The following is an 11,711-nucleotide window of genomic DNA, read 5'->3' as shown; positions in this document are numbered from 1 at the left end:
GACAGCATTTGGAATTACTGTGCCTACGTCTCTCCCACAGAGCTTGAGACAAGAACTGGTCAACTACCATCTGCAGCTCAACCAGGCTTTCTCCTTAAGTCAGAAAGGTGCTTTAAAATCAGAATTCTCCATTGTATACCTTGAACAGTGCTATTTTCATGCACATGTACCATGCTGCTTTTGCACCCCCCTCCAAAAGAAAAGGACAGCTTGTCTGAAACACTCTTTTGAGAAGCAGAATGCACACTGCATACACTCCTCTTTTTGCACTTGGATTAATTATAGAGGCTGACAAATAAAAAATTAAGCAAAATACCATTGAATACTGCAAAGTACAGTGAAAATAAAATAGTCATGCTTTTATCATAAAAAATTAAAAAAACATTCTAGCAGTAACAGGACCAGAGGAAATGGCACTGAGCAGCAAACTGAGGGAAATGCTTGTGGACATATATATGTGGCAGGAATTATATTTAAAAATATATTCCAAAATATTAAAGTCTCACCTCTGAGTGTCAAAATTCTTCTCCACTATTAAAACATGATTTTCTGCCATAGTAAGACACATGGCAGCTATTCCACAGTAACCTGTCTCATGCTTATCCTTTAGGCTGTCGTAAGTTTGAGGATACTGAGGGCTCCTAAGGATATTGAAGCTTACGGCTACCCGTACATTTGGAGTTTATGAGAACAGGGTTACTGCTGATGCCCATCAGAACAGAAGGTTAAAGCAACACTCTGTGCTTTGAGTATGTTTGTCTCTTCCTTTTCAGTTAGTCTTTTAGACACTTTGCATTCTTCTCAAGTTTCCCTTCCTCATAAACCTACCTCTTATTCGCCTGCGGACTCTCACTATTCTGTAAGCGTACACACCACCATCTTTCCTGCCTTTTCATCTCAGCTCTCTTAACTCTATTCCACCACATCTTAGCGTTCTTTTTTCCAATGTGAAAGCTGCTGCATGCCAACTAACTCAGAGTGTTTCCCTTCTCCCTAGCCCTACAAAGCAATTTCCAATACTTCCTATGAAAGAGGGAATATGAAACAATTAAGTCACAGTATATTAACAAAAGGACTTTTTAAATGTCATCTACCTTTTCAGGGGCAGTAACCACACTTAGCAAAGCAAGTCTTTTGCAGTCTTACCTTGGCATATTTCTTCATAATTTATGAAGAAGCTTATGAAGAGCAAGCTTTTCTTGCTCATAACAAATGTGTACATTTTGTCTGTATGTACTATTTTACATATATTTCACCATCACAAAATGTTCTTCTGATATAGTCAATGAGTTAAATGCTTATGGCTTAAAGTGTACTATTGTATAAACTATTTAAGTATGTGTAAGCTACATTGAAGTTAATTTGACAGGAGTACCTGCTTAAATTAATTGCTTTTTCAGGGTCTTAATTTGAACTCTGACTTTCTGCTTAGTCAAACTCTCAAAGTATTCCCAGCACTTCAGTACAGACAGCAGCTTCTAACAGCTACCATAAATAACTTCAAAAAAAGATTTACCATGAATTTTCATGTCTTCCTCCCTACCTGGAGCAAGAATTTTAATTTCACAGTGGTCTAAGACCAGGACTTAATACATTTAGTCTAGAACAAAAGATAATTTGAATTAAATATCCATACAAAATAATACTTTTATTTCTGAGAACAAATGATTATTCTAGTCTGCTATTTATATCTACATCTGATGGCTCTGAACCGATTTAAAATGTGATCTTATTTCCTACTTCAACAGAAAAAGGTTAAATTTTGCCCTGAAAATCCACTAGTATTAGACACAGGATTTGCATTCATTTAACTTTACCAACCTCAGTGGAGGGTTTTTTTTAATATATAATTTATAGTTTATCTCAGAGAAAAATCAAGTCTGTTAAAGGGCTCCTGTAACATAATTCTTAACAGCTGAGAAAGAGAAATAGGTTAAACATGGAGTAGTTGCTTTACTGTAAGTTTTCTAGAAAGTCGTCACATGAAAAACATACTTGGCAAGTTATTCAAGATTTATAGGCATTCAAATGAGCTGCATTACTCACAGGTGGCATAGCTACATGAGGCAGACTGTCAAACAACTAGCAGTAGTAACTGCTTGACAATGTGTGGTGTATACAATAGATCAACATGATGTATATCACTTTACTTACAAATGTAATCCGTTTCATTTCATTTCCATTCCAAAACACTTACGTTACCTGAGACTTGGCATGCTATGCTCCAACACGAGGCAAGCCTATTTAATAAACTGACAAATATTTTATAATAGGAGCTAATAATGAAAATATATTCACTGTGAACTACTACACAACTCTACAAATAACTCTGGATACCTTTTGTACACTGAGAGCTGCTCATAGCTGAAATAATTCCTCTGTTTATACTGCCATTTGCACGGCTCTCCAGCATGTTTGAGCATTCCCCATCTGTGGTTTAACTGCAGCACTTCTGCACAGATAAAGCTTATCTCAGCCAGTAAAGGCAAAACACTGACAAGAGAAAAAGAATGTTCTCCCACGACCACTCTGTTGTGCAAATGTTTCTTCATCTTTCCTGGGATGATATCTTCATTTGTATGGGGCCGTTATTAAGAAAGAAAACATTTTTTAGTAGCTTGAGGGAACAAATTAATTTGTGGTCTGCTTCATCCTCTTAACTTTCATCCAAAACAGCTGAAAGTAATTAATTTAAATAATGAAACAAGTTCCCAAGAATTCTCTGAAACCAACCTCCAGCATCTATAGTTGAAGAATTTATAGTTGCAAAATCAAAAGGACACAACGCCACTTTTTCAGGAAATTCCAATGCGGTAGACAAAGTCAGAGTAAGAATCTAGGTAAAAGGCACATCCCGTTACATTTTCACCTTCTGACGTGCGTAATCTACATATGACATTGGTGTGCTAGTCACAGTGAATTCTAAGGGTTTTTGAAAGAACTCAGACTAACTTTAAATCATTAATTAACTCTCCTCTACTTAAAAATTTAATATAAACTCAGTAATTCCTTCTGTTTTTACATATATGGGCATAAATTATCTTCAGGAATAAAAAGGGATTGAGTAGCTGCAGGATTTCTTAGCAGCAAATGCCTCATAACATAAATGTGATGAAGAAATATGATTCGTTTACGAACAGGAAATATATAAAATATATTTGTCCAAAATGGATTTGAAGGTAAATAATGCAGACAAAATGCCCAAAGTCCACGAAGGAATGGTCCCATCTCTGTTTTCTTGGAGCAACTGGAGGTAGAAGACATAATCTAATGGTAGCATGACCTGGAGTCACCTACAAGTAGGATGCGCTTAAGGTATCCAAGGTCCTGTTGCTTGTTAAAGTCACTGTGAACCTCATCAATATACCATTTGCTTCTCTTTTTCTATCTCATTAGTTGTTTTGATCAGTTCTTGTAAAAGAAAAAAAAAAGGAGCTTTGGGAGAGATGTGAAGTACGTATAGTAAGCATAAGACATTCTTGATCCTTTGAAGGCTATTCTAAAGATGCAATGGAAAAGACTAAGGAATAATATTACAAAACAGTAATGGTGAATTCTAAGAATGGAAGAACTATGCCTTTGAAAAAAGGTAAGAGTAAATCATGAGCGTGGTCAAGAACTGCTAGGCCTGCAGACTAAAGAAGTATGAATTAAAACACTTCCTAAATGTTACATGGTAGATAAAGTATATTTTTATGGAAAATATTTTTATCAATTTTACACTAGGATTCAGTGCATATGTATGTTTGTATCTTCCATCGTAAAAACTTTCCAGAAGATTTCAGTGACTCAAACTCTCCCTTTTGCTTTAGCTGCATATTCTTAACAACAGGAAGTTACTTTGAGACTTAAAATTTAGAACAAGAATGGTTCATTCAATTTCCTTTTCAAAATAGAAGTTCAGCATTTCGTTCCTGAGAAAACAGGTGACATTACGCCTTTTCAAAACCGGAAACATTCACCACTGAAATAAATACTTACAATTGGCATGAAAATCCAAATACTTCTCAGATATACACAGAAAGGAGCAACCACACTACCTACACGGCACATCATGCTTCCACTTCCAACAGCAAGTGACCTGCACATAAAACAAAGACTCTGATAAGAATTCTGGCAGATAAAGCAAACAATTAGAAATGCACAGACACTCAAAACATTGGTAGGATGATACATATCTTTATGCAATGGTACTAGAAAGCTATTGCTACATCAGTGTAAATTTATTTTGTAATGAAATGCAGCTGCTTCTACAATTAAGATTAAAAATGCAAAAATAATTCAGCAGAGACCACAGGACGAACAACCAGGAGTTTTAAGTTCCTGTTTAAAAAGCATTGAGCATTCTTCTAGTTCTTCAATGAAACCAAAGAATGCACATGGAAATGAAAAATAAAGAAAAAATTATTATATAGCTAGATACTAGACAACTCTGAAGCAGCAGAGGAACTCATCTCATCCCAAGACTTTTGGACCACCACCACTAATGTTCAGAGCTACTGGATCTGACCCAGGAGCATAACAAAGAAAAAGAAATAACAGCAAAATAGTGAAAAATATATGACTGGTGAAAGTTCTTACCTTACAATTGTTGGGTACAGTTCTGCTGTGTAGAGATATATAAGGCCAAATGCCACACCTATTGAAAATTTTCCAGCCATATTTGCTAAGATAATTAATATATTGAAATCCTGTTGAAAGAAAGCACAAATAAATAAATCCCAGAAAATAACACTGTTCCAAACTTAATTTAAATCCTTCAAATTTGTGACCCTTCTATAAATAATAAGTAATACATATTGCTTGCTTTTTTTAAATTGGTCTCAATAAGTAACTAGCGCCCATATAACTTTTTACCAGTCCTGGTTCACTGAAGCCCTGGGAACATTTTACATGTGACTCCAGCAATGAAACTGTGAAACCTGTACTGAAAATACAGAAATCTATCGTAGACTGGCAGCTGCATTTTGAAAACAGCCTTTAATCAACTATATGATTTAGAATGAGCAGCTGCATCTACAGACTTAAGAGCCTTTAAAATCAATTTCTACTATAGGAACACTTTCAATGGTACGTGACTAACCTGAGGTATGAACATAATTAAAACACAGATCAGTGCACTTAAAATAAGGAACGGAATGAGTGTGTTTCTCCTTCCCAGTTTGTCCATCCCAATGCAAGCAATGATATAGCAAGGCAACTCCACAGCACCTGTCAGTATGAAATTATTTTGTTTTAAGTCATGATTACACATATTCATGTTATAACTCTTAACTTCCCCTTTATGGGGATTCATTTAATCTAGGGGGTAATAAGTAAGTAAAATCTAGAGATAACCAGTGTGTTGGGATAGTCCATTTGGTAACAGAAATGGCAACAGAAGGCAGAAAACATGGCCTAAAATAAGGTAGTGGGAGATGGAGAAGGACAAGGGAAAGGGGTTTCACAGCACAGAGCAGCTTCAGTTCCCTTTGGGGTGGAAAATTACAGAAAACAGCAATGCCACGGTCCTGCTTTTATGGCACTTGTGACTGAAAGCTCACCATTTCCTGCTCTTCTGCTTCAGGTATTTTCACATCAACAGCTTAAGCGTGCCCACAAGGAATATTGCTGGTGTCACACCGACACACCTCTCAGGGTTTGCCAGCTTCTGCCTGGACGCAGAACCGAAGCCACAGGCGCCTCCCCCAGCTTCAGCCCCAAATTATCCCAATGTAAAAGGCAAGCAAAATCTCTCCAGATCCAGTTTTCTGAGTCAGCTCCACAAATACAGAGAGTGAGGTTCCAGCTTTCTCTCTTCTCCACTAAGAAGAGTGCAGCTGCTTACAATATCCCACTCTTACTCAGACCGTCTCTTCCTCATGTCTCTTTCCAGAGAAAAACTTCTGCAGCACTAAAGTAACTGGTGTTTGGCTAGGACTGTTCACAAACCCTGTGCAAACATGAGTTGCCCCTAGACAAATTATACTGAGCCTAAGCCAGTTTGGACAGTTTTTAAACCAACTTGCTCATGAAGAATGCTACGATGTCCAATGTCAAATTGAGGAAGAACATAAGATACAGCCCTGAACAAATATGCTGTATTCCTTTACTAAGCATGTACAGTATGGCAATACACTTATAATACCAGGAAACAATCTTTTGGGCCTCTGCTGGTAAAAGCAGGCTGCAATTATTCAGTGTGTATTAGTCTGCTAAAATATTTTTGAAGGAAGTGGATGCAATAGTTTATGCACTGTTCTCCATCACATCATAACATTTTTGTTTCTGTGCAATACTAGCATCCACTCTTCAACATGGCCGTCTACGAATACGCTAAAATAAGTGACAACACAAACTGAATTTATGAGCGGCCCAGTCCTTCTGTGTGCTTATGTACATGAACAGTCACATTCACTTTACTGAGAGCACTCAGTCGCGTAAAGCAAAGCGCATGACTTAATTCTTTGCTGGCTCAGAGCTGCATGCCTGATCTGGAGTCTTCTGTAATGGGATATTTCCACTGATCTTAACAAACTTTGGACCAGGCCTTGAATGCACTCAGCCACCTTTATAAACAACCTGTGTACCAGAGGAAGATTTACAGTCACACCGACAAAATTAAAAGAATACTACAACTAAATTAAATATATACTTTGGAGAAAACTAAAATTACTCTTTCTTCTGAGAATTATGAATCTATTTTCTACACAAACTGACTTGACATACCATGACTGTAAGTGATTAGGGCAGTAATTTTCTTCTCTCATTTTCCTAGTTTGTACTTTTAACAGACCCCTGTGAATTTTGTGTTGCTGGTCTGTTTCCCTTGGTGTTTGTGGAACTGCTATATGCTTGCAGGGCAAAGAGGAAACAAGTAGAGTGCGGTTTTACAATCACAAAGACAGTCGGAGAAGAATTTTGTACACCAACAAATTTTAAATTCTTTTTTTTTTTCCCAGAAACAGTGATATTTGGAGTGAATGGTACTCCCCCCATGTTAGTCAACTTTACGAACCATTAGCAATAAACTTTTTGAACAAGGTTCATAATTGAATGAACGAAGTTTAGAAGTTGGCTGCCAAATCTCTAGTCATTTCTAATTTTTATGTTCTAGCTGTGTCATAAACAGAATAAAGTGCAAAAGTATTTACCTATGAGAAAGAGATTTAAATATTCATTGCCTCCTAGACTGACGGAACTGAGGGAGAAGACGTAGTACCCCAAACTCCCAGTGAACCAAATCAGCCAGACTGTGATGGTCCTTCTTGCGATGTGCCAATTACAAAACAGATCTAAGATGTTGTGCTTCTTTGTTGAGGACGTGTCATTGTCACCCATTCTGCCACCGACTAGATCATCTTGTTGGACTGAGCACAGTTCAGAAACTTTGCAGGGAGTGCTCACTTTATTCCATCTTGCCATTATATTAATTACTTTTTGTGCATCTTCGTATCTTTCCTCTGACAGGAGCCAAAAAGGTGTTTCTGGGAGCATCCAGCAGCACAAGACAAAGGGAAGAGTCGCTATGGACAGACATATCTGATAGACCCACCAGGTCCGAACCAAAAATCCCACAAGTGCCACAATCATAACTCCCATAGCAAAAAAAGCATGGACATGCATAGAAGCCCAGGTTCGTGCTTTAATGCCAACGAATTCAGTCACATAAACAAAAGCCACGACCAGATAGCCACTTGAAACCTGAGGGGGTGGGAGAGAGAAAAAAAAAAGAGTGAGATTTTTATCTACTCTCCTTGTGCAACAGCAGTAAAAGCAAACAGCTAAGTGTTCCACATTTGTGTACGCTTAATTGTCACTGCACTGGCATGTCCCACACTGACAGAAAAAAGGCGTCTCTGAAAACAAATCAACTGGAGAAAAAGCTTACTCAAACCTTCAGACTACCCGGACACTGTATTTGAAAATGTGAAGTGATTCTGGATGCTTCTCTGCAGTGGGGGAGAGCCAGCAAGAGACATGTGAAGAAGAGACTAATTTGCTGATGTCACTAAGCCGTTCACCTCCAAAAACCATGTCCCTTAATGATATAGCATACTGGACAATTCGGAAAATTAGGTCCCTTGAAGTAATTGCCACTTCTGAAAATCTTGACCTTGGCTTTTAAGTAAACTATTAATAATCTGCATGTCAGGGAACTGCAAATTTACTGAGAATTACCTTCCACACCCTTGCAAATTATCTCATAAAATCAAATTTTTACAATGTTGGAAAAGAATCTCATTTATAGCTTCTCATACATTATCTAGCCATAGTAACAGAATGCAGTTACTGGCATGTTCTGTATTATAGTATTTCTTCATTGAAAATATATATATATTATTGAATATACATATATATTTCAATTTCTCTAGTAACAGTCAAACTCTTGGTATCTCAAAACATTTCAAAACACAGCTAGAAACTCTAGAGTAGAAAATATTCCAGTATATTTTTTTGAGTAATCAAATTTCTGGTTAAAAATATTCCGGTTAATAAACTCTTATGCTGAACTCACTGAAACTGATAGCAAAGCTGCGCTGACCTCAGTGTCATGGGGCTAGAGCTTTAGACCTCCATCTCACAAATCAGTCCCAGTGGGCAGTTAAAACCTACAGCATCATTCTGGTCAGAGCTTTTTGCTTTTCCAAATTACCACAGCCCCTAGCATCAACAGCCAAGGGAGTCAGTAGAGGGACTCCTGTTGATCTCACTGTTCAAGGCTGAAACGCCCATGCAGTTTTTCCTGCTAGGAAATCCTTCTGAGCTCTAATCAGGCGAAGGGAGCTCCAGGTGCAAGGGCCTGTCTCGACTAATGCACTGCCAGCAGGAATAAAATAAATGATGTGATTATTTTCAAATTCCTAACCTCCTTTAAATAACTTATGTAATTTTTCTTGTGATAGCTTTCTGATTTCTTTACGCATGATATAGTGAAAGACTACAAATATTGTACTTTTGGATGTAAAATTGTAATTTAAAATTGGCTACTATATATATAAAACCTGAATAGATATTAGATATATATCATACAGATATACAAAAGTATGCATATAGATATGCATAAATACATATACTGGAATACCCTTAAGTACATACAAACATCCAGGTGTTAAAACATATCTACCTATGTATTTAGTATTTCAGATGTAGTTTAAAAGTCCAAAGAGATGCATGGAAGAGAAAATGCGCATCTCTCCTCCATCACTCAAAAGGGTAGAGATAAAAATCATACTTATTTGTTATTTTAAGAAAATTATACTCCATTTCTAACAATGAGGAGAAATGCAATGGCAGCTGCAATGCAGAAACCAGAGTTTGCTGCTCACACTTGGTATTTAATTACCAGTCCAGCAGAGGTTGGGATGGAGGAAGTACAAACACTGCTTCATACAGATGCTTTCTATTAATTCAAAGAGGAAAAGTGCTGTGGTCCAAGAACATTCAGACTCTCCCTGCTCTGCTGAAATAAGTGCAACAGAGGGGGCTTTAGAATCATGAAGTAGGGGAGGAAAGAATAACAAAAAGGAGTTTTTCCTGAGAAGGGGTAGGAAATGGCCCATAAAAAAAGCCAGGCTGAACATCCTTTCTTACCATAGCAAGGAGAAAGCGCACAATCACAAAACTGTAGTAGTCAAATGTGAAGGCCACTGCGATGCCAAATACAAACTGACCGGCACTTGTGAACCATATGACACGCTGTCTTCCCAGTCTGCAAATCACAGCAGTGATAAAATTATGAATAACCACAAACATTCTATTATAATACACCTGCAACTCCAGAGAGCTTATATGGAATTGCGTCTGAAAATACTGTACTTAATGCTCTCACTCACCACAGAAACTCTGGTTTAGTTACCTGTATTAATTTTTCAATAACTCCAACTAAATGCAAGAAAAAGGAAGCTCCTATGGACAGAACTTCCATTACACAATTCTTGGCTGGAAGAAGCACGCCCATCTCCAGTTTCAAATTCAACTTCTACATAACTAATCTGCAAATTTACTCTGTCTTATTTATGAGGACAACAAGTAAGACTTGTTTTTTCAGATATTTTATATTAAGTAATGTCTAGTTAATAATTTCTAAAAAAAAGTTAGCTGTGGTAACATATGCTACCTCTTGCCAAAGTAACAACCAATTTGGATAGTAATGAAAGGCTTCTGTAACTTATCTTTATCCAGTTGTTTAAAGTTGAATTATCTAATAAATTATAATTACATAGTTCCCCTGAATTTTCTGATTGCATCACAGCACACACGTACACATGCGCAAACACAGAAATCCAGGAAGCTAGTATACTAACAGGAGAAAAAAATCATGTCAAATACGAGCTGCCCATCACCAACATAGCGATTTCCAGTCTAGAAGAAGAGCATTTAGTAAAAAGGAACTTCTATTTGTTTATGTTCTTCCTATATCTCAGGGAGAAAGCATACCAAACAGAGTCAATTGTCCCTAAACAAGTTAGCACATGCTAAGAACAAGAAGCTCATCTGAGGCAAAAACCTAGAAATCTGCAGTAGGTATACAACACTCTAGAAGATTCATTGTATTCTGTCTACAAATGTTCTGTAATACAAAAAGCGCGGAATCATTTTTCTTCCCTGATAATATTGTCTTGGCGTCTTATTACCTACTACTGCAAACAGCTTTTCACAGATGTGGATATTACATTTAGCCAGAGAGTTTTAGGACTTTCAGGGGTGTGGGCTCATTTGTCGTTTTTATTCTATATTTCGTACTACATTAAAACAACCCTGGAAGGTGATGCTGTAAATAGGAGGTGTAATCCAAACAGCCACTCCACATAGTTCTTTCCAGTGCCCTCCTGTTTTTCTGCAACCTTTACCTGGAGTCATGCACATTTGGTCTCTAATCTTGGTGTCTAATCCCTGCCAGAAGAGATCCCAGTGAGCCCTTGCTGTCGGAGCTCTTCTGTTGGGAAATCTGTTAATTGGGAATGGGAGGAAACCCACAAACTTATTTCCCATCAGCCAGGATGTGTCAGAAAATAATAACTTTCAGCTGTAAAATCTACAGCTGCAAATCTGCAGCTCAGAATGTGTATATTATCTTAACTGTCTGTCCATGGCTTGAATTAATGTAAATGAGAACAATATGATCATAACCTTATAAATCATGTCTGAGTATTAATTAATAAAGCTATGAATGATTTAAAGGGATGCAGAAGAAATGTTGGCATTATATTCTGGTTTTGTATTAAATATGGTTTTACAAAGCCTTGGTTCAGGAGGCAGGATTGATTCCATGTGTTCTAAAAGCCAAATTAAAAAAAGGTCATCTTTACTTTTGTATTCTCATGTTGTAACTGTCACACCATAGCATTGTACTAATGAAGGAAAATCAGAAAATTACATGCCTGGTCTCCTTTTTCTGCTTATACTGTTAGCTGTGGGATAAAATGTCACCTTCCACCTAAAAGAGCTGTCAGTCAACAAGCTCCTTTATAGAAAGAGAGAAGTAACACTAAACCAGCCTTCAGCTCAAAATACCGGTACGTAAACTGCCCAAGACAAAACCAAGTACAACATAGCTTAGGTGTTGGACTCTGATATGGATAGAGGGGCATGGCTAGGCATTCTTCTGAGGTAGGAATATGTGTGTTTGTGTTGAGAGAGAAAACCAAGAGAAGCAGCAGGATATAGACATACATCCTGGATCTCACTACTGCTTCTGAGTCCAGCTCTGATGGTGGATCTAGGTGCAT

General features: G+C 37.4%; 1 protein-coding gene across 2 annotated transcripts in view; it reads right to left on the bottom strand.

Annotated features, from left to right (window-relative positions):
- The window catches only part of SLC22A16 (solute carrier family 22 member 16), a 37,336-nt gene that overhangs the window by 6,061 nt on the left and 19,564 nt on the right, over positions 1 to 11,711 (bottom strand). For both annotated transcript variants that reach the window (XM_054195483.1, XM_054195482.1), the window contains exons 3-7: positions 9,574 to 9,691; positions 7,134 to 7,683; positions 5,084 to 5,211; positions 4,582 to 4,691; positions 3,982 to 4,081 (exon numbers count right to left, since the gene is read on the bottom strand). In XM_054195483.1, the coding sequence (XP_054051458.1) occupies positions 3,982 to 4,081; positions 4,582 to 4,691; positions 5,084 to 5,211; positions 7,134 to 7,683; positions 9,574 to 9,691 (1,006 nt within the window). The remainder of the gene's footprint in view (positions 1 to 3,981; positions 4,082 to 4,581; positions 4,692 to 5,083; positions 5,212 to 7,133; positions 7,684 to 9,573; positions 9,692 to 11,711) is intronic.

This window comes from Rissa tridactyla, chromosome 3, assembly GCF_028500815.1.
Source record: "Rissa tridactyla isolate bRisTri1 chromosome 3, bRisTri1.patW.cur.20221130, whole genome shotgun sequence".
NCBI classification, from domain to species: Eukaryota; Metazoa; Chordata; class Aves; order Charadriiformes; family Laridae; genus Rissa; species Rissa tridactyla.
The sequence above is the reverse complement of the archived record's forward strand: the minus strand, read 5'-3'. Positions and strand labels throughout refer to the sequence as shown.